This window comes from Chelmon rostratus, chromosome 5, assembly GCF_017976325.1.
Source record: "Chelmon rostratus isolate fCheRos1 chromosome 5, fCheRos1.pri, whole genome shotgun sequence".
Taxonomy (NCBI): domain Eukaryota; kingdom Metazoa; phylum Chordata; class Actinopteri; order Chaetodontiformes; family Chaetodontidae; genus Chelmon; species Chelmon rostratus.
In genome coordinates this window covers 14,624,640-14,647,545 of record NC_055662.1, presented here as the reverse complement: position 1 = coordinate 14,647,545, position 22,906 = coordinate 14,624,640, and the positions used below count along the sequence as shown (strand labels likewise).

The 22,906-nt window shown below is 42.9% G+C and overlaps 1 protein-coding gene across 1 annotated transcript in view; it reads right to left on the bottom strand.

Moving 5' to 3' along the window:
* Positions 1-14,801: 14,801 nt before the first annotated feature.
* Positions 14,802-22,906, bottom strand: part of LOC121606407 (ADP-ribosylation factor-like protein 15) — a 102,408-nt gene continuing 94,303 nt past the window's right edge. Inside the window, exon 5 of the mRNA XM_041936713.1 lies at positions 14,802-16,705. Within this exon, the coding sequence (XP_041792647.1) occupies positions 16,553-16,705 (153 nt within the window). The 3' untranslated portion in view covers positions 14,802-16,552. The remainder of the gene's footprint in view (positions 16,706-22,906) is intronic.

Sequence of the window (22,906 nt, the reverse complement as noted above, 5' to 3'; positions counted from 1 at the left end):
AAAACAAAATTTCTCAATAAGTGAATAAAACTGTTTACTATGCAACTATGCTGAGATCTTTGGAAAAGCCATAAATTCTTTGAAATGCCCAGCTATTCACACTTGGCAGTGTGCTTGTTGCCAGTGCTTGTTTATGGTCTTTGTGTTCAGTAAACAGTGGTGTTACTCTGCGCCGAGTCCCAAACTGCGTGACTGCACTGATATTCACACACCAATCATGGACGCCTAATTGGTATAGCCCTTCGTTAATTAACGCACTGCGTTGCAAATCTTTCACAGCCTTGCGCTCGCTATTTATTTTGTTCTGTCACTCGGCACATCAAAAGAGCCGATCTGATATGAGCGTAATGGTCCATCTGACCGGCGGGACATGAATGACAGCATGTGCTGCTTTTCCCCTTTGAAATCCCCTCACAGAGAAGCAGCGGGGAAAAATGCTCTTGGCACAACTTTGTGTCATAAAAAGTTGAAAGCATTCCGCCCGTCTTGGCCTATAAGCACAATAATGTATGTGAAATGAGAATGGCGGCACAGTGGCATTGTTCAAAACCATCATTACAACAGAAACATCAGCGATACAACTGCTGTGATCAGTCGGGCCATAAACTTCAGCTTAAAGGGTTTGGTGATACGCAGCCCTAATAGTTGAATAGCCATAGAAACAATGTTATTTAGTTAGAAATATCATGTTTGCAAGGATACATTTCAGAATTAAAGTGTACTGATGGGACTTGTTGATAATTTATTTGTAATCATTTCAGTAGTACTATATGTAAAGGGTCGGTTCACTTGAATTACCAAAAAAAAAAAGCAGTTTCTTGGAATGCTCCAAAAACACCTGTTTGTGCACAGGTAAACAGCTTCATTGTTAACAGGCGATTCAGTGTCACTTTGGATAATCCACAGACTTTGCGATGAGAAGTTGTCAGTTGTTGACCTCTAGACAAACAGTGCAGTGAGAACTGGCGACAGTCGGCTCTGTGGATGATCCAGAGAAACAGCAGTTTCAGGCCACGTGCAGTTTGTGGAGCTAGAGTGTAACATGAAGAGCTACGACGCTAAAGATTCAGGAAGAATCGGATAACAGATTCACGTAACTCAGAGACGAACAAAATTAACTTTTCATCCGTGGCTGTGTCCAGTTCCGCCTACTGTCAATGCCAGAATCCCACTGTGGAGGTCTGCATGTCTGGGGTCAAAGTTTAAGTTGTCCTTTATCGATCCCCGTAGGGGAGTTCACTCTCTGCATTTAACCCATCCTAAGTATTAAGAGCAGTGGGCAGCCACTGAGCGGCCACCGGGGACCAGCTCCGGTTCTAAACCAGTGCCCTGGTCAAGAACATGAAAGAAACCCACAAACAGGGCTCCGCCCCGGCCGGGAGTTGAACCCGGGACCTTCTGGCTCTGAGGCGACGCTGCTGCCCGAGTTAGCTGAACTTTTGCCGCACGACCGAGCTGCAACACGGTGCTCGTTCTGCGCTGTATCAAACTTCCACTTTGGCTGTGAAAGTGCTGTCATGATGTTGCTGTTAAACTTTCTTTAACCCACAGCATGTAATTCGTGCTGCTACTGGCCTCAATGATGAAAGCCGAACAAATGAAGCCTCATGGGAGTTGTTGTCTCCCATCATGAGTGAGCAAACAGTAGTAAGCAATATGGCGGTTGGCTAGCTAGTTCACCAACTTCATTGTTCTCTGATGAGTCATCTGATGTTTCAGCAAGAAGTTACAGCAACCACAGGGGGTAAAAGAGATACGACGGCGGTAATAGGTGACACAAATAAACAAAAACCCCATTTACCTCCACTGTTTTGAGGTGCCATTTTTTGTTTTTTGTCATTTGGCTAAACCAACCTCTTTTTTTTTTAGATTTAGACAAAAGTCATGCTAGTGTAGCACCTGCTTATTATTACAGTGTTTTCAGTGTCATAATGTTTTACTGTTTCATGGGTTAAGTAATAATTGGCCTCACCAGCTGGGAGATACAATAAAACACTGCAGCGGGTGATGCTGAAACAAACCACAATCTGTGCTGCACTTCATTCACTTGTGCATTCACGTTTTATAGAGCTGACAGGGAAAAATGTGGCTCCCACGAGTAAAATGTTTTCGCAAAAATTCTCTTATTTACGAAAAAAAGATGCAGTCCAGATAGTAAGCAGAGGAATTCCTGTGGGAGGTCCGTGTCTAGAAATGGTGTTTTCCACTGGGGAGGAAATGTTCATTCATCATGACTTGTTTTTATTTTCTGTTATAAAGAGAGTTCAGCCTTGTGTCATTACAAAAAAAAAAAAAAAAAAAAAATCCTCCTCCACTCTGTTGGAAAGCACTCGGGCCGTTATCGAGCCACGCGTCCTGCTTTGACTCAGCAGCTGGATGGAAGACCTGATGTGGAAGTTTTAGTCTGAACACGTGCCAGGATGATTAGATGTTTGCTAATGGAGCTTCTCTAAATAACACACACACACCTTCACTCACGCAAACCGCTTCCTGGCCCACAATGACCTAATGATCGCTGCTGTCTGTGGTCGCTCACTCCTGTGAACTCCCCAACCCAGGCAGTGAGGCACGCAAGCCTGCTCGTCTGCAGCCAAAGACCTGCTTCCCCTGTGTGTGTGTGTGTGTGTGTGTGACACTTTTCAGCACACTGCGTGGACTGGAGCTTGTTTTGAAGGGCACAGATCACAGATTGATGATGACTTCTGGTTATCCAAACACGAGCTCATGGCAAGCAACTCTGAAAAGAACCTGTTTACCTGAAGTGGACTGTTTGTTATTCCTGCAGCATTTATTATCGTGTGTACAGTGAGACAACAAAAACAGGTCGCCCATATTATTTTCTGTAAGTTTTATAGACTGAAGCTACTCCAAAATGATCACGGCGAGCTCTCAGACTTTGTTAAAGGGTCAGTTCACTTAAATGACACCTAACAGGCTGAGCAATATGCTGATTTATACAGTGAGGACATATCCATTTTCTCACCACCAGTTAATAACGTGATGCCTTTCACTGTAATCTCTCTGGGTGTATGTGGGAAAAAAATGAGTGGGACTGATTTATACCTTTTTGGATTTATACATGATTTTCACATCGATGTGATCATGTTTTAATTCAGGTCGCTTAGCTAAAACATTTTATCTGTAAATAGTTTTATTATTACATTTTCCAGAAACCTTTATTATGTCATTATACACATGTATTGATCTAAAAGTATATATGATCATGATAGCGGTCATGATTTTGGTTTTATTTGCTATGGTTTTTGAATTTCTTGGACTTCTGCTGCCACCCCAAAACAGTGGAAGTGAATGGAGTGTCATCTGTGGCGCCCAAAACACGAAAAAAATCCATCCGTTTCTGGAGAAATGATGACCGAGTTACATGAAGAGTACTGTTGCTTTGGTACACAGTGGTTCCAGTGACACCAGTTCACAAACAATATTCCTTGAACCTCTATTGTGCTGGGGTGATGGTAGATATCTCTGAGACAGATATCTCAAATCCTGGGAAAATGAAAGCAAAGCAAGCATGTCAAAGATATAATGAGAGGTAAGTCAGAAAAATAACATTTCTCTAATTTGGGTGAACAAACCAAACATGTCAAAGGATAAGTCTATTGGTACTTTATATTTTTCTGATAGACAGAGTCCAACCATGTGTCAATCCGTCTCTTCTTCCCTATCCTGTCGACGGTTCCTTCTGACATAAATCTTTAAAAAGGTGGTCACCGATGTAAAGTTTAATACAATTTAATGCTTTGGTTTTTAGCAAACGTTACTCAAACAGGAGGAAATCATGCATTTGTTGGGGACTATTTTCAGCTGCGGATTTATACACATTTGATGCTGTAGCGATCATGGCAGCAGGACAGAATGTGGGCTAACTTAATGAAGGAACACATCACCTTGTGCAACAGGCTTCGGTTGCACAGACGATACTTGTCAGCAGGATTGTTGGTTTTGGTCTTTTCATGAATTTTGTTGACAATAAGAAAAAAATCAAATATCACCTTTAGATGTGGTTTTTAGCCATGAGCAAAGAGACTCACCGAAAACTAGCAGAAAGTATTTGAGGCATGCTGGTTGACTTCAGCGTTGCCCTCTTCAAAGGAACGCTGTTAGACGGCGCGACGTCCCCCTTTGCTTCTCAGGTCTCGGGCAGAAGAAAGGTTGGGGTTAGGAAGGCCCTCTCCTGGGACTGAAGGCATCCGCACCATAACACACTCATGTTCCGCTATTTAGCAATTGCTGTATTCATCTTTTCTGTTTTCCCTTTCACACCGCTATCAGGTTGGACGTGACACCGCCACCCCCCAGAAGGTCAGCATAACCCCCACCACACACACACACACACACACAACACAGAGTTATCCTCCTGAAAGAGATCAAAGATGCTATTGGTCAGCAGAGAAGACAAAGCTCAGTTAGCACGCTGAACCCTGGATGTCTGTTTTAACAGCCCTCTGACATCTAAGATAAATTCCATTGCTGAATGTTAACGTCTTATTAATGGGCAGAACAGACAGAGAAATGCCTCTACAGACCTCAGCAGACAAGTTAAATGTACTTTTCTCAAGCATAAATCACTTAAAGCATCATTTCATGTGTAATTTCTTCCTCGCGTGTCTTTGTGGAGGCATTTAGGGCGATTACAAATTGAACCAGCATCCACACTAATCTCCTCGTTGCCGAATTAAAGGCAAGTTTTAGAAATGTCTGGAAAAGCAATTCATTTTGCCGGTGTTTGAAGTTGTCTGGCACATGGCGGGTGACGATGAATTGTCCCCCAAAGAGTTAATTGATGGAGAGGAGAAAACCCTGAGGGAGGGAAAAGTTCAGTTTTCTACCTCCCTGTCCTGTTTGAAGGAGATGTGAGTTGGCAGTGCAGGAGAGGCTTGAAGATTAATGTTGCAAAAGGGGGCTCTGACAGCCTCTCCGCTGGTTGCGGTTCTCTTGGGTGGCCCGATTGGTCTTGGATGTCACTTTTGCTACTTAATCTTGTGTATGTGAACCAGGCAGATACAGAGGGGCTGGAGGAGGGTGGGGGGGGCTGTCCGCCGGGCAGCAACAGGAGAGACAGACTGAGGAGAATGCAAGAATGTCACTCCTTCAACTTTCAGCAGCTCATTTCTTTTTATTTTGAATCCAGTTGGGGGAAAAGCTGTAAAATCCTGTCGAATTCAGTTTCATATCAGTCGTAGTTTGGATCAACGATGTTATTCAACATGACCAACAGGTTATTAATGGATGTTTAAAGCATGAATCAATTATATGAGTTACATAAATAACCTGCAAGAATTTACTGAAATATAATCCATTGGTTTGTAGTGACTCAAATATACACTGCACTGTATCCGTTTTACTTGTACTTTTACTAATCAGTGGGGGAGCAAATAAAGTAATTACTATGAGCTAAATGCACTGGAAGTATCCCAACAGTAATCATAATGTAGAAAAACGCCCTGTGAGTGTTGTACAGTACCATTATATATTATATTGGGGGACTGCAGATACAGTTTTGTGAAGGGAACAGTTGTAGTTGGTCGAGGCGGAGCCATTTTTAAATACTTTATATACTGTCGCTAGTTCATTCTGTAACAATGAATCATCTTTTATAAGCTCATCATGTGATTTTCTATGTAAACTCTTAATCTGTGAAGTAATAAAAGACTTCAAGTAAAGCAGTGGAGTAAAAAAGTGCAATATTTCTGTCTGAATGTGCTGGAGCAGAAGTATAAAGTAGCAGGAAATGGAAATACTGTAAGACCTCAAAATTGTACTTAATGACAGTACATGAGGAAATGTACTTGATTACATTCCACCACTGCTGCTAATAACTACAAGTACAAATACTTATATTTACAGTTAGCAACATTTTACCCTCTTCAATCCCAACATTTGGCTGCATTTTGGGGAAACTGATGCACAAGACGTCCAGAATGTTATTTGACGGTCTTTAGTTTTCAATCAGTATAAACAGCACAAAGCTTAAATAAAGAGTTGAAGCCATAATATCTATATATGTGTGTGTGTGTGTGTGTGTGTGTATATATATATATATATATATATATATATATATATATATATATATATATATAGTAGTTATATAGTTATAGTGTCAGTGTGGAATAAGAAGATTTTTCCAATGTACTTACGGGGGAAATTTAAGGCCCTGAAAACTTGTTTTCTCAATCAGTGTCTTGCTTGACTGATGAGGTTCTACATGAACACACAAATGGTCTGACAAAAACAGTTTTTGATTATTTTACAGGGGACATTTCTGTGTTTCTTTTTTCCTCTGTGCTCTTTTCACTGGTCTGAAGTGGGCGAGAACGTATAAACCGTACGGAAAGATGTTTTATTTACTCTGATTTTTGCATGTTTGCACGAGAATATTCAGTGTCAGAGAAGGACTGAAGGGCTGTGAAGGCAAACCTGCGTTAAAGGTTTAATCTACAGACATGCTGCTGCCTGGTTTTCGCTACAGCGCAGAATTAATCCATTCACATGTTGTTTAAACTGCCCTGTGAGGCTGCCGGCTGCACTTTTTATCTGATGTAGACCTGATACAACTATGCAATCAGGTCATTAAGTCCAACCTTTAACATGTACGCACACTGCTGCTGTGTTACTGCAGGACTCCAAACTCAGAGGCTGCAGAGCTAAACTATGTATTTTGAGAAAATGTATTGAAATTAAATAAAGTAAAAATCTACCTGCGTAGGAACAGATCATCATTCAGTCAAAATCAGGATTTCTAATAGGTCAAAAATTGTAATTGTTAAATTGATTAATTATAAATCTAAAAGAAAAATATGTAATACACATAAAAAAATATTTCAATACAGTTTTCAGTACAGAACTGAAAATTGGGGCAAAATAACAATTTCAGCACGAGCGAGTCATACTTTGAGGCTGAACCATCAGCTTGTTGTGGATGCACAGTTGTTGGTCAGTGGGTTACTTTCTGGCAGGTAAACATATTTTCTTCTTCTGGGTTTCTCCTGTTGGCTTATCCCATTAGAGGATGTTTAGGCTCAGTCGTCAACAGTAAACAGAAAGGAAGCGCTGCCATGTGATCCCAAAACACTGGACTGGAGACACTTGGTGATTCTCAGAATGACTAAAAACACATTTCTGGTCTGACTGTTCAGTGCTGCACGCTTGCTTTTAAGCCTGGAGTTTGTTTTGTCCCGTCCTTCATCAGTTTTGAGGACTGGGGCTTCACTGTGGTGGATTTGTCTTTGCATTGAGTCCAAAAAAAAACGTTTCGGACTCACAAATTGTCGTTAAATGTACAAAAAAAGTTGAGCTGAGGTTTATTTGGGAAATACCTCATTCAAGAGAAGGAGGTGATTATGTGGTCAACATAATGTACACCACTGGCTACTGTAAAAGTGTAGGAAGACTCTGAACTGCTAGCTGCCAGCTGACCTCTCTAAGCCAATCTAAACTGGTCTCCTACTTGACCTTTCTGACATTTAACCCTAATCCTCAACACCTTAAACACTATTTCTGGCTTGAGCTCTAAGCTTATTCCCACTATCTCTCCCGTGTTTGTGTCTGCAGCCTGCCATCCCAGCAGAGCTGAATCATCTCAGCACCACGCTGTTCACCTTCTCCTGTTTTTGTTGTCCACTCACATCTTATTTGTGACTGACTTTGCAGTTTCCTGTCTGACTCAGGGAGCGTTTCGTCATCGCTTTAAGGCCAGCATTAAATTTGGGCTCGACCAAATATGGCTCCGGCAGCGATCAAGTCGCTCCGTGCCAAAACTTTGGTACAACACAGGTGTTCTCTCTCCGCGCAGCGGCCGTGTTTACTAGATTGTTCCTGTGAAAGACTCACTTTTTCTCCTCTTTTTTTTTTCCCGCTTTCACACGAAACGTTTGTATTTTGAGAGCTGCAAGCTGCCCACATAGTGTCGTCACTGGAGCTGCTTTCCCCGTAAACTGTTTGGATTCAATGAGCTAATCCACCTACAGTGTTTGGCTCGATGCCACGCAGCACACCAAACAGACCATAATGTATAAAAGGCTAAATTTACAGGCGTCAATTTAATATTTACTACATTAATGACTGATTAATCACCCGTGGCTTCACTCAAAACATTCTCTGCGCCGACTAGTTATCAGAGGCCAAGGCTCATAAAAAGTGTGAGTAAAGACGGACGTTGAAGGAAATGGCAGTTGTGTTGGTGTTAGTGGGGCAAAGCTCTGATTTGACTTCAGCTTATTTCATAGAAAACATTACCTTCAACCACCTTTCAGCCCGATCCGTCCTCGCTGAGGCTCGTACCTCATGCTCGTGTGAATTTAAAGCTGGTGCCTCCACTACATGAAAGTTCACCACCTTGTCAGAGCGCAGCCAAACCACAGCTGTATCCTGCACATGCTCATCTCTGCAGGGAGAGGCAGTGCAGTGCATGTCACAGCCCCCCCACCGTTTGTTACTGCCTGTTTTTCTGAGCCGTGACAGTAAATTCTGCAAAGATCCACAAAAAGCGTCACGTCGGCCCGTCTTCAAAGAGGTATGACAAGAGAGGACCACCGGTAAAAAAAAAAAGTCTGATAGCCATCAGTTGGACGGGGTCTCTAGTAAACAGAGCGCTGAGTCTAGACCACTCGAGACGGGCATGTTAAGGTCACGCTCATAAAAGTCCCCTAGACACGGTTGCTCCTTACAGGCCTGGAGGGGAAGAGCCGGAGTGGGAATCACCTGCACACAGGGGTCAGGAGCTGCTGCGCTGCAAGCAGCTACTGGGCCCCCATCACACGGCCGGAGAGAGCAATAGGTTTCATATGTGGCACATCGTGAATCAGGCTCAGCCTCAAATAACTCACCGCAGACTAAACTGGGCTGCGTGCAGTTATCTCCAAAACATGGGCTGCAACGTGACAGAGGTGTCATCATATAGATTTAAAATAGAGACCGCTGCGGTTTTTGGTTTGCACCAAAGATATAAATCTGTAACTGGATTGGCTGAAGAGAAGATTTTTTGCTTTTTAATAGCTTTCTTCTTTAACATGCAACAGATCCTTCAGTGACCACCACTAACTGACCTCTTGAAGGAATGCAACGCCTTCTCCTTGACTGACATTTGCTTTTAGCGGCTCCTGCGGGATGGGGCGGTGGGCCGGTGGAAGGCGATAGCGGGGGAGATCCTCTGGAGATAAACCGCCATGCCCCCTGTCCCTCAGACAACAAAGAAAGTGAGTGATGTTTGTCTGAAAACCAAGAGCCGCGATCCCTCTTGTTTTGATGTGTGGGCCACCTGGGATGCGGGTCTCCATCAGCACTCGGGCCGAGGAGAGAGGAAGGGAAACAGGACTCACACAGATCTCGTCACCAGGACAAACAATCTGAGTGACAAGCCTGCTGGAATCCCACGGAAGTCACCCAACAGACAAGGCATTCAAACGCGCAGAAAAAACAAGAGGCGTTTAGGTGGCCACAAAGGGCCGGAGTAGAATTGCACAGCATGGTTTCCTCAATTTTTCCAGGACAAAAATTTAAGTCCTTTAACATCCCGGAGACCTACAAGCATCATATTAACTTCATGTCGAATAGTTCAAGACATTAAAATGATACTGAAGCCCAATGCATACTAGCTGCATATTAGCTCTTTATTAGTCATTATAAAGAACTTATTAATGCTTTAGTCTGAATGACTATGTTCTACATCTACTGGACCATTAATTTTTAGTTTTCCCTCAATAATCACCTAATTACTGCTTATTGGTAATAAGTAAAGAAGTTGTTGTACATGAATTACAATCTTATAACCTAACCCTAAAGCTAATGCCTCATGCTGGGGGTTAAGTGCTTTAGAATGACTAATAAATAGTCAGTATGCATGCTAATAGGCAACTAGTAAACAGTGAATATGTGTAAATGTAAATGTGATGCAGTTATAAACTACCAAAGTAGTTCAGATTAGGTGTAGTTGAAGCAGCTACAACATGAAATACTACACAAACAGTTATACATCCATAATAATGATCCCATAATACAGCACTGACAGGGATCATTCGCTGCATAATGACTTTTACTTATGACTCTGTAGGTATGTTTAGCAGCCAGCACTTCTGTACTTCACCTTAAGTAAGGACTCATTTTAACTTGAGGAACTTTTTCTGAAGTAAAAGATCTGGAAACTTCTTCCACCACTGGTTAAAGGTAGGAACCAGTTAAGAGCAAATACATTGTTTAATAAAGCATTGGAACCGCTTTCATTGCTCTGATGCAGGACCAGGAAAACAGGCAGATCCACGAGTTCTACAGAAGAGACAAACTCATCTGTGAAACTTGGCTAAGATTTACCTGCTGTGGATCAGCTGCAGTTTTTCAGGCTCGCGAAGATCCTGGTTCATAAATCTGAGGCGGCGGACGAAGTCTGGGAAGGCAGCGCTCACACTTTTCAGCCAAATCTGTTCCAGAAATAGACAAATGTGTGTGTTTATGCATTCTTACATTAAGAAAAATGTTACGTGATAACGACAGAGTCTGAGCTACCAGTCTAGACTAATGGGATTGATTGGAAAGAAATGACTGTGGCAGCTGTCTGGCTGGTGCCCAATATCCTCAATTTCCACTGATTAAATTACTTAAACATATTCAGACTAATTTAATTTAGTCAGATGTGATCGTGTATCATGATCTTTAGATCGGATATAATGAAACTGAAAAAGTATGCACGGACAAGTAAAACATCAAAGGTTACGTCAAGTTTAACCTCGGGTGAAGCAAAGTTTAACTGCAAAAGGAAAAATCAAGTGGAATATTAATTAGTGGTGAGAATGACTGCAGCATGTCGCTGCACAGTGCGCTCACTCACTCACTGCTTGGCAGGAGAGGAACTCGTTAACATTCTATCAGGTTTGAGCCGTTCATTAGTTTTACGGCTCGACCACAAACCTGCAGGATCACACGCGCGACAGGAGGGATTCCTCCGCCTCCACGCCCTGCGTCAGGGACGTCAGCTCTGAGGAATCTCCTGCTGCACACACACAGAAAGAACACCTGTACATTACTGTTCGATCACTCAGTGTTTACACAAGAGTGAAAAGAGTTTTGTTTGCTTTGGTGAGAAGAAAAAGGTCCATATCAGGCGAGGCTTCGACACTTTATATTTGATGTTGTAGGTAGCTCATCCAATAACCGTTAGATTCTACAGAAGTAGATTCACATTAATAACCAATAAAATAATGAAACTTTGGCTCACATGGAGAGAAGAAAACCTCAAATTATTGCCATTACTGTTTCACACCAATATGGTTTGGCCACTGAACAATGCAACTACTTATCCACAGCTGCTTCTCCCGGCGCATTAATCCATCTAATTAAAAGTAAATTGACTTTTGCGGTTGACACCAACTGGAGAACTTGGCTCTCACACCTTGAGGACAAACAGAGCTCCCACCCTGCGGGTCAGTTTCAATGAATTAAACCATGTGGAGCGACAGCAGTCAGAGTGTCAAAGTGCTGCACGCTTTGTGACTCTCTGGAACCATTGGCTCACAGGTCTGGGAATGATTATTGGTCCAGGGGACATTTCCTCTCGAGCTTACATCATAGCGATGCATTTCCGTCATTTGTGTTTGTTTTACAAAGGGGTGTGTGTGTGTGAGAGAGATTCATGAAGTCAGGAGAGTGTTGAAATAAAGAGGAAACGCCTTGAGTGAACCCAGAGGTCCCGTCTGATAACTGACTGGTATCTCTCACACACACACTGACCATGACTGAAAGCAGCATCGAGGGCCATTTCTGTGCTGCGTCACTGCTCGGGGATCCCGAGGAGGGCAGCTCTCTGTCCGCGGGAGCGACCCCTCGCTGTGAGGGGGCCGGGAATGCGGGGTGTCCCGCGTGGAGCACCGGCCGTGGGAGGCAGAGCAGGGGTACGAGGCCCAGATGGATGTCAGGGCAACATCTGTTCGGCCTCTTGGCTGGGTCTTATCAGCAGAAACGCTGCCACACACGCTGGACGGGAGAAGACAGAGAGAAAAGGGCATTCTTTGCAGAGTTTAAGAAAACATGCCGGCTTTTGTTTGTCTTGTAAACGAACGTTAGGTTCCCCGTCGGGTCACGCATTTGCATTTCACAAAGCTCACACGCTTCATTTTGTTGTGTGTGTGTGTGTGTGTGTGTGTGTGTGTGTGTATGTGAGATCACATTTGTTTATGCTTCTGGTAGGTTGTTGATACTGTATGTGGCATTACACACGATACCATATTGTCAAAAATCAAAAAAATCTGATGAATTGCCTTTACATTAATGCTTCCTGAGCAATTTGAAAGTCTGTTACTAGAATTCCTTTGCTTTATATAATATAGTTTCAGTGTATTAGGGGTAAGATTCAACCTTTTGTCAGATCAAGAAAATGCTAAAAAATTGAATAATTGTGCAGTTGATTTCACTTTTCATTTGCAGCTGTTTGCACTAATGTTGACTTTAGAAATGTATCCTAATATCTGTCAAATTTAATTTGATGCTGCCCAGAATTGTTTTTTTTTTTTGTGTGTGTAACATCTTTTGTTTTGTCAGGCATCTGTGGCTTTAATCAAACCCTGTGTTCTTGATCAAAAGATGCTAATTGCAATAAACAGCAAACAATACATGATGCATGCTTTTTTTTTTCTGATTATTGTGAAAACACACTCAGGCAGCTACTATTTTACCACTTACGTGACATGCTGAGATTGTGCTGAGAAAGATAGAATGTGGCAAAAATGTGAGAGTAATAGAGCTCAGAAACCCACATGGCTTCATTCACTCTGTTGGTTTTTAGTCCTAAAATGAACACAGACCATGTTTAAATCAAATCCACAGTGTCCTCCCTGACATTAATGTGTGTGTACTGTTCACACTGTGACTGGGTTGCGAAAGCAAAGAAAATGAGTAGTGACGTGAATGCGTGCTCTTCATGTCAGAAAATCAAAACCAAAAGAAAAAAAAAAAGATTAAAAACCGATGCTGACGGCTGTAGCTTTATGTGTCAGAGGATTGCTTGTGGCTGGCAGGTTTGAACTCTGCCGCGTGCCGCAAGTTTCATTTTTGTGTGGTGTCAGTCTTTACCTGCAGTATCTGAAAGCAGCGCTCTGGCATTTCTTCCCCCATTCTTTACAAATACTGTTACAGCACTTTGTATTACTGCCAACAATTAGACTTGCCATAGTTTGCTACATTTCTCAGTGTTTTTCCTCCCCTGCAGGCAGCCATTAATTGCCATTCATTTTAGTGAATTATCAAAATCAACTTGCAGAGACTTGAAAGTTTCTTGACATACCGTATCCATCACAGTAAACATCAAGTCTGCGTTATTGTTGCTTGGTAATGCAACTGTGAGTGCAGGCAGATTGGAAATGTCTGGGCTGTATTACCACACAACAACAATGTAACTTTCTTCTCGTCTGCAAGCCACACTGAGGGTCAGTTGCCAACGAGGACAAGAGGAAAAAAAAAAAAAAAAAACGAACATCGCGGCCAGACACCCGCAATTACACAGGTAGAGCAGGTTCAGCGTGGGAGGAGAGGACTGGCTGCATCTTTTCAGGGGAATAAAACCAACTTTACAGACAGAAAGAGACAATAAGGAGGAGTGGAAGAGAGAGAGAGAGAGAGAGAGAGAGAGAGAGAGAGAGAGAGAGAGAGAGAGAGAGAGAGAGAGGTCCCCCATATCTCCCTTTTCCCCCTGGGAGGGCTGCTTCGCTGAGGTTTCTGGCCTCTTCCCTTCCCCTGGGCATCCTGGATGCCCATGCTGAGGGAGGGCTGGTTTGGCGTGACCAAAGGGAAGCAGAGCGAGTAAGAGAGAGACAGAGAGATGGAGTGAACCTGAGAGAGAGAGGGGAAAAAATGGTAAGGAGAAAGAGAGAGAGAGAGAGATAGAGAGGACTCAAAAAAAACAGAGCGAAAGTGAGAGCGACAGGAAGAAGAGGGGGGAGCGAACCGAGCACAGCAGCCCATGGTTTGTCTCAGAGCTGCAGCGGCTTCCAGAGCTGGTGTGCAGCAGACTGAAGAGAAGCACGTCTGCCCCAGAGGCAGAGACTGGAAAACAGGATCAAAGAGTCGCCAGGGCAACCTGCATGACACACATTGTATTAAAGCCACACGGTTAATTTGAAAGAGATGGAAGAAGGGCAAAAGGAGAAGAAAAGGGGAGGCAGAGGTAGCACAGAGTCGAGTATATTTATCAGGAACTCCTGTCTCACTCGGTTAACTTTCCACTCAAAACTTTCTTCAGCTGCTACACTTTGACTTTGAGAGCTTTTTTTTTTTTTTTTTCAAAGCAACTTTGACTCGACCTCCACTGGCTCATCTGCCTTTTCCGGATTATCTTCCAGTGTCTCAGATTTCCACAGGTCACCTTAAATCACAAATCAGAGACATTGTGAAGTAAATGCTTCCAGAAACGGACGCAAACATTCAACTCCTCACACATTTCATACTGTTAACATGAAGTACGAAACTCATACCTGGTCTGACTGAATTTCTACTTTGACAAACAGGAAGGAACAATTCAGGAAATATTGTGTGAAGGCAGAAGACTACTGTTTAACCCACAAACTGTCACCCATACTCCCATCATAAGGCTACACATGTAAAATAAAGAGGCATTCAATGTAACACTCAGAGATGTAAAACATTTTAAGAAGGAAAAGTAATCAAAATGTAAATAACTACTGAGACAATATTCATATTTTTAAAACTTTAATTGCCAGTTTAGACAAAACACATGATTGAAAAAACAAAAATACAAAAAAAAACAACAGTCTGCAGTAAATGTTTTAAAACCTATGTGTGAGCAGATGATATGCAAAGTCCAACATCAGTATAATCCCCAGCTGACAGATTTATTTTGCATTCAAGCGACTGAATGCACCGATTCATCCATTGTAAAAAAAAAAAAAAAAAGAAAAAAGAAAAATACCTGGCAGATCTCATGTCAGGTACAAAAAGTGATCAAATCTCTAGAAACTTGACAAAATACTGAGCAAGACAACAAAAATACAAAGCAGACGGGGAGGAGGTGTGAACACTGTCCATTACTGAGGCACGTCATGAGACCACCGCACACCTGTGGCACAATCAACGCCACTGATTTTCAAGGTGTGGAGTCCACACGAGGGCAGCCGGGCTGAGAGCTGCCACGTGGGGATGAAAGCCCCGCCGAGCGGTAATGGGGACAGGGAGCGGAGCTGGAGTGGAGGGGCAGCGTTGGGGTTGGGATGAGGTGGGGCGGGGGTCCGCGATAAACAGCAGACAGGGAGGGGTCTTCGCAGACAGTTGGAAGGCATTAGGGTGTCGGACAGGGACTTGTCAGATGCAGCTGTTGCGGTGGCTGATTGATAGAGTTTGTATTCCACCCTGATGGGAGACTGGAGTCGCCAGTGTTGAGAGGGATTATTTCAATTTCAAGAAGGAAGAAATAAAAAGAAATACAGTAGAAATGTAGAAAAACAAAGACATTTACTTCACACTGAAATGAAACTAAATCTGTCACATTTCTCTACCTTGTGGCTGCATCCATCCAGCCTGGTCAATCACCGCGGTTGTTGTTTTTTTTTCTTTTTTGGTCTTTGATTTGAAAGAATTCGTAAGTGTGGTATGATATATAAAAAATCTGAACGTAGCTCTACGAGGTTAACATACAGAGCTAGAAAATATATCCTAAGTTGCACATTTATAAAAGCATTCAGACTTGATCCCACTTCCTCCAAACGGACACACGTCTCCATAAAGTCACGTAGCACTTAGTCACATGATAAGTAGTACTTGCGTATGGCTGCACAGGAGGGTACTCGGCAATATGCTTGTTTGCATGTACATAATACTCCATGGAGATACTCGGACTACACTATTCAGATTAGATATTCAGACATGGTGCGACACACCGATATGTAACTACCGTACATAACACGAGGCTTTGGACTATGCACTCCGATCACACAACAACGTTCGTTGTTACCGAGTCAAAGGGGGAAGCACACTTGACAGCCATACAGTACTTCTCAGTGGAAAGAACATCAACAGTGCCCACCCACACATCCTGGAAAGTAATTACTGGAGATGTTAAACATATCTACAGACAACCTGGGCTCCACTTTGTGTTTGTGTGGGTGTATGTGTGTGTGTAAGAGTGAGAAAGTGTGTGTGTTAGTGTCCAATGATGACTGAAGGACTGCCATATGTCCCAATTGCCACTGGTTTAATCACAATGGCACAGACAGTAGTAAACAAGGTTTCCATTTCTGGCAAAGGTCGCCGATTTTTCTTGACAAACTGCTTTATGCTGGGTGGGTTTAATGGCAGCTCTCCTCTGTCAGGTTGTAGTGGCTGACTGTTGCTTGTGCACACTCTTCCAATTTGAAAAATGAGAGCGCAGTGAAGGAGGGTAACATACAATACACTTCTCGAAGGGCGAGGCCAACATCTGCTGTGTTTTCTCGTGTGTGCATGTTGTGTCTGTGCATGAGTGTGTGCGTGGGCACCAGCAGGATGTGGTGTTTTCTGTGTCGTTAGCCGCTAATGTCTCTTAGCATTAGCAGTGTTAGCATCATATCCTTGCAGGCTCTGTGTCTTTGTCCTCCAACAGACTAATGAACTGACCGAAGATCTCCTTCACCGCCTCCATGTTGTCGGTGGAGCTGCCCTCCAGGATCCAGCGCTTCCCTCTGGCCAGCGGCTCCAGCTCAAAGTACTTCTTGACCTGCCGGCAAAAGCAGAACATGGTCAGTTAAAACAATCAGTTTTAACTAATTAGCATGCTTAAATGCATTAACATGGGGAAGATCTTTTAATTATCAGCACTTACATTTAAAAAATCCTGCAGAGCATCTTCATTCAAGTTTAGTTTGGATATTTTAGAAACTTTGATTAACAGCTATGTCACTGGTCCCAAACCATGCGTCAGTAAAGGCCAATAGCTTGCAGAGATTCATGTCAAGCTAACAACGTCAGGTGATTTCAATAACCACAACACCACTAAACATGTGGAGAAAGTTCAACCCTGATTCCAAAAAAAGTTGCAACTTTGTAAAACATAAATAGAAACAGATGCAATCATTTGCAAACAAACTGTATTTACTGACAACAGTTTTATGAAGTGTTCCTGAGTATATGAAGCAACATCGTTTATACAGTCATGTGTTCACAAAGTGGTGAACCTCGCTCCATCCTCGCTGGAGAACGACTGAGCCTTTCCAGGATGCTCTCTTCATATCCGATCATGATACTATCACCTGTTCATCAACCTGTTTACCTGTGGAATGATCCAAACAGGTGTTTTTGGAGCGTTCCACATCTTTTCCAGTCTTTTGTTGCTCCTGTCCCTACATATTTGAAACATGTTGCTGCTGTTTAGAACAAGCAGATATTTAGAAAAATCAATGAAGATGATGAGGGAGAAATATATTGTCTCTGTACTGTTTTCAGTACGTGTCAAAAAAGATTAGCAGGTTATAATATGTGTTTTTCACAGCGTCCCGGCTTCCTTGGAATCAGGGTTGCATTATCGCAACTGCTGGGAGTGAAAAGCTGCAGATTTTTCAACTTCCATCATAAAGCTTTGGGATGTTTTTAGGGCAGTATATGGTCAGTTCATGACTCAGCTAAACAGAAGTGGGGACCAGCATTATCATCTTGAAAATTTAATTTTGACTAGAGTGTAAGAAAAGCCCCGGTTTTACTGTTTCATTACAGTTTTCAGAGGCCACACTCTTTGTCCTCTGAGGCCAAGAGCATTAAAAAGAAAAAAAGCAAGAGCCCTGTGTATCGTCCCTTCCCACACTTCAATTAGTTTTCCATGCACAATGTGTTTTCCTCACATAATCGCTCACACATACATGAAGGCACAGCCAAAAACTGTCCAAACACAGCTTTGCGTCCAGAATACAAGCAAAGTTAGGACAGAAATAAATAAAGTAAAATATTAAAAAAAAATAAATGAAAAAAACAGTCTTCTTCTTATCTAAGAACTCTGGGGCTTGTGGGCTTGGCACTGCTCTTTGTAACAGTTGATTATAAAGCTGGCTTTTAGCAGCTCATGACAGTGGGGGCGCGGCGAGGTTGAGGGGAGAACCAGAACCAGCTGTTACGTAAAAACACATCCCAGCTGAGGGAAACGATGTCTCAGACCTCCACTGGAGGTACTGCAGGTTGTTAGGGTTCCTGACATTTTCAAACTGAGAGTAATGGAAGTAATTTTGCTCGCTCCACGTGAACAAAGTTCAGCCATCTCCTCCTGTTTGTCTGATAGCCAGCGAGGAATGCACAAAGACAAATGTGTACTGTCAGCAGCTCTGAAAAAAAAATCTAAATGCAAATACTGCAACTGATGCAGCAGAAGCACAGTGTCCCACCATGCATGCTTACTTCTCCGGTTTCATGTTTTGTCATTTATGACACTTATCAGTTGGATCAGCATATGGATAAAGTGTTCATAACGCAGTTAAAAAGAAAATGTTCAAATCATTTCAAATCAAATCACTTGTTAAAATATGAAGAGCTTGACGATACACTCCCAAGGTGGGTTGTTTTTTCTTGGTTTCTAGTGCTGATTCTTGTCATCTGGTTTTCACATCGAGTATTTGTTAAAGGACGCTGGCTGGACAGGAGACACTGCTGTGAAGCAGTTATGAGTTTGATCACAACATGATTCAGATAGCATCGCTACATATTTCAGCAAATATTAAACAAACATCGATGGCTGAACAAATTCTTACAATCAAAGTAGTATAACCTCAGGATTTTCAATGAGTCTTTTCCAATACAAGAAGACAAATACATCTGTGCCCCCTGTAAAAACCACCGAATCCACGCAGGTGCCCGTCACACAGTCAAATGACTTTTCAACTTCAAGTGAAATTGCTTTTGTCTAGACCGTGCTGAGCTGTCTAGCTGTGCCATGGTGTGTGGCATGAAGAGGATGGGGAGGAGGAGGAGGAGGAGGAGGAGGAGGAGGAGGGGGGGGGTATTCTTTGTGTCTGCTCAAATCCAGCCAGCCATGCCAGTGAGTGGGAGAGTGAGTGCTGTCTCTGCCCCTGAGCCGAGTCTCTGTCCGGGTGTAATGTGAGTTTAATGACAGATTAAGTCACCTCAGCCGCGTTTGGCTCAGAGGCCTGGCTAGAAAGCCGAGCGGACCCAAACAGTGTTAACAAATCTGTCTGGGTAACTTGAGCTGCCCTAGTCCAGGCTCTAGCCCCAGACCTAGACTGCAGACGATGCGGCTGGCTGCCTGTCTGGCTGGCTGGCTCACTTGTCTGCCTGTAGCCAAGGCCCTCTTCTGGAAGACTCTGGCCCCTGCACTGGCAGACAGTCAAAAGGCCAGCAGTGACCTCTGTGCAAGTGCAGACAGGCTCAAGCTTCTCTCACTTCCCCTCCTTGCCTCACAGGCCAACAGAACACACCCAGCGGCTTCTCACAACGCGCCAAATGCCTCCTATCGATGGTAAGATCAGTTGTCTGATGCCAGATGACTTATCAAGTGTTCAGTGCGGCTTTACAGTTGTGCAGTCATGACAACACGAGTAGTTTGAAATACCAATACTTAGTTGGTATGAACACCTTCATACGGGCCACATTTCATTGACAGGGCACATCCAATCTGGCGATTTTAATCTTACAACAGGCGGACAGGATACACCACCAAAAACCGTCTCAGTGTTACGTGACCGAAGGAACCCCATGACCCATGAACAGCCGGGTGCATCCAGACTGGCAGTCAACAGTGTGGCCCAAACCAGTTTCTCTGAGATTAAGTCCTCCTAAGCACACTTATGCTTGCTTAAGGAATTGCGTGAGGCAGTGGGAAGGGTAAGCCACACAAGACGCGGGTTGCCAGATGGCTCCTAGGATGACCACTGGGTCATCCAGTCTAGCTTCTTCTAGGTCATACAGACCGGGGGCCTCGCCTTGTGCATGGGAGAAAGCGGCTTATACATGCATACGGGTGTCAAAAAATCTTTAATCACCTGTGTCTGTCTCAACTGTATTCGCGCTGCTGGAATCCACCGGACTGTACTGAACTCTCTGACGACCCGTGTTATAGTTTGAAGGCCTCTGAGATAACAGTAATGCTGACAGTGCTACAAAATTATGCAGGAGGCTCGGATTGCTGCAAAGATGAGAGTACAGGGAGATTAGATTCAAGATTAACTTGACGTATATGGATACCTTTTTAAACAGATATTTTTCACATCGTGTCTACACAGCCTTCGTTTTTCGAAATATGTCTGTATGCACGGGAACACAAAACAACTCCAAATGCTCAAACAAGCATGCTGGGCCAGTAGGTGCGATCAGTGATGCATCAAACGTCTTTTCCTTTGACAACAGTAACTTAAAAACACAAACAATAGTAGCTGATTATTTATTTATTTGTAGTATTTAACACCTTTCTGACACACGGCGTAGCAGTGCTAACCAAACATAAACTAACCAGTAGCCCGCCATTGTTGTCATTCCAGACTCGTGCTCAATACACGAAGCGAAAACGGGCATGCATATATTAGCCTAAGTGGCTAATTTATCTTTTGTGTGACAAACTATGGTCCCTTTTTTAACAACAAAAAAAAAAGTTGGAACTGGCGGGCTTCACCAACATCTGAGCCGTTCTTGCACAAAGAAGGTATATGCTTTAGTATAGAGCATTTTCATAAATAATGGCTTGCTGCAGGTTTTTAAAGGGACTTTCCAGTTATTCATTTTATCGCTTTTGGACATCAGTATCTGAGCTATTTGTGGGACAGAAACCAGAGTTCGTCTTAAACTTCACTTGTTGATTAAAAGAGACAATTCAGCAGTTACTTTTTGGAAAACGAGTCTAGAGGAAATGTCATTTCATTTTCATTTAATACATTGTTCAGGTTTGACTATTTGTGACCCAGTGTCTGCAGGGAGCGGCTGCACAGCTCGTCAGCTAAGCTTAAGCTCCAACCCTGGCAAGCAAACTTCAGGCTCCTTAAGACAGTGGATGGGTATGCATGGCACGTGCACCGAGCTGCTCCCTGACCTACGCCAGATTATTACATGTGATGGTTACTGTTGGCATCATGTCTAGTCAGGAGGATATCCTGGTAGCATAAAAGGCGCTTTGGCTGCTGTCTCCTGCCAGCAGAGACTTGCTCTGGCCTCCTGACCAACTAAACACGCCGGGGAGCCTGACAGAGGTACGGAAGGAAAAAAAAAAAAACAGACTGACTGGACAGGAGAGAAGAAAAAGACGCCTGAGGCCAAGTTCTAGTCATGGAGGTGCATAATGTTGGCTGCTGAGAATATATGTGAGAAAAACCCCTGACAAATTCATATCCTTCACAAATTTATATCCTCTGTTCTGCAGTTGTGTGGTGCTATTAAATTCAAACAGGTGGCATTGTGCTCAAATAACTCTCTTCTCGAATTAAATTGAACCTTTGATACCTTTCATACCCCCATCATAAAAAAGGGCTCTAAAGATGACAAACCAATTATTCCTAAAACTGAACAAGTTAATCTCACATGATCCGCCTTTGTCTTGTTTGCAGTGGCGATTTATTGACTTTAAATCTGAAGTCATTTTCCACAGAGTATTCTCATTATTTTACCTGTACCCTGTATGTTTCCTATAGTCATTTTGGCAGTCGGGTGTGTGCCGAGTAATTCAGGTTAAGTGCCCTTCTCAAGAGTGCCATGGCAGAGGTCCAACGCAATTGACATGCCATGTTCAGGATAAACAGACCTGCTGTGGTTCAGTGGTCTTGTGCTATGTACATGTATTTGGGAAATATAAAGTCAGTTCTAGCATTCTTGCAGAGGCTAACAGCAAAGCCAGATGGAACACATGCAGGTTTGTTGGATACACTCCTACAGCAGATCAGTATCATGAAAAAAAGCTAAATGACCTGTGCTGTCAACTCTCAATTTCTCATTTAGGGCAAGCTTCTTTTTTTTTTTTTTTTTTTTTTTGGTTGCGTCTGGCTCTTGCAGTTGCCTCGGGTTCCAAAAGCCTGAGAAAAATATCTAAACTAAATTCAATAATATCAAATAATACTAATAATCTCTTCCTGTTTAAGTAATAAGATCATAAAAGGAAGAACAGGAAACGTTCACTTGAGAAGATTTTGCCTTTCAGCCATGCTTTAAAAAAGCCAAAACATAAAGAGGAGCTGATAAAAAGGCTTATTGAAAAACAGATATGTTATCCTTCAAAAGCTGCTTTCCTGCAGGCAACTATCAAAACTCCTCTGTGGAGCAAGGAGAGCTTTACTCAATAAACTCATTGGAGAACCAATGATTTCAGCCTTGAGGTTTTCATTTGGGTAAACTTCAGCGGGGATCCTTTTTCAACAAAAATAACATCCTCTGTTCAAAGGCTACTTATGAGCATGTGTGCATAAAGGGACCTATGGGAAAGCAGGCAGTGAGTGGCCAAACACATCTTTATATACATTTAAGCATTAGGCGTTTTAGAAAGGAATTTTTGATATATTATTAGCTTTAAAACAACTGTCACTCAGTGGAAGATATGGCCTCCAATGCCCTTGTCCTAATATGTACCATGACCACATGTCTATCCTGCTTCACTGTCATGTGTCAAAACCTCACCACATGAGTAAGCTATATAACTGGAGAAGGAAGCATTAGGGGGTCTCTGAACTAGGGAAAGTGGCATACTCAAATATCCAAGACAATCAATTACACCATCCCTTGACATGTTGGCCCCTGTGAAAATATCAGTCACTTGGAAAGTGGCCCACACTGGCGACTGCACTGAAATGGGAGGGTAATGTGAGATCCACTTACCATATAATAGATATGCCTTTGTTTGCTTTTCCGGCTTACCTAAAGAGCCTTAAAGACATGAGAAAGCCCGGAGGTCCCCAAGAGAGGAACACTTGGGAAGCCTGTGAAAAAACAAACATTGCACTACAAA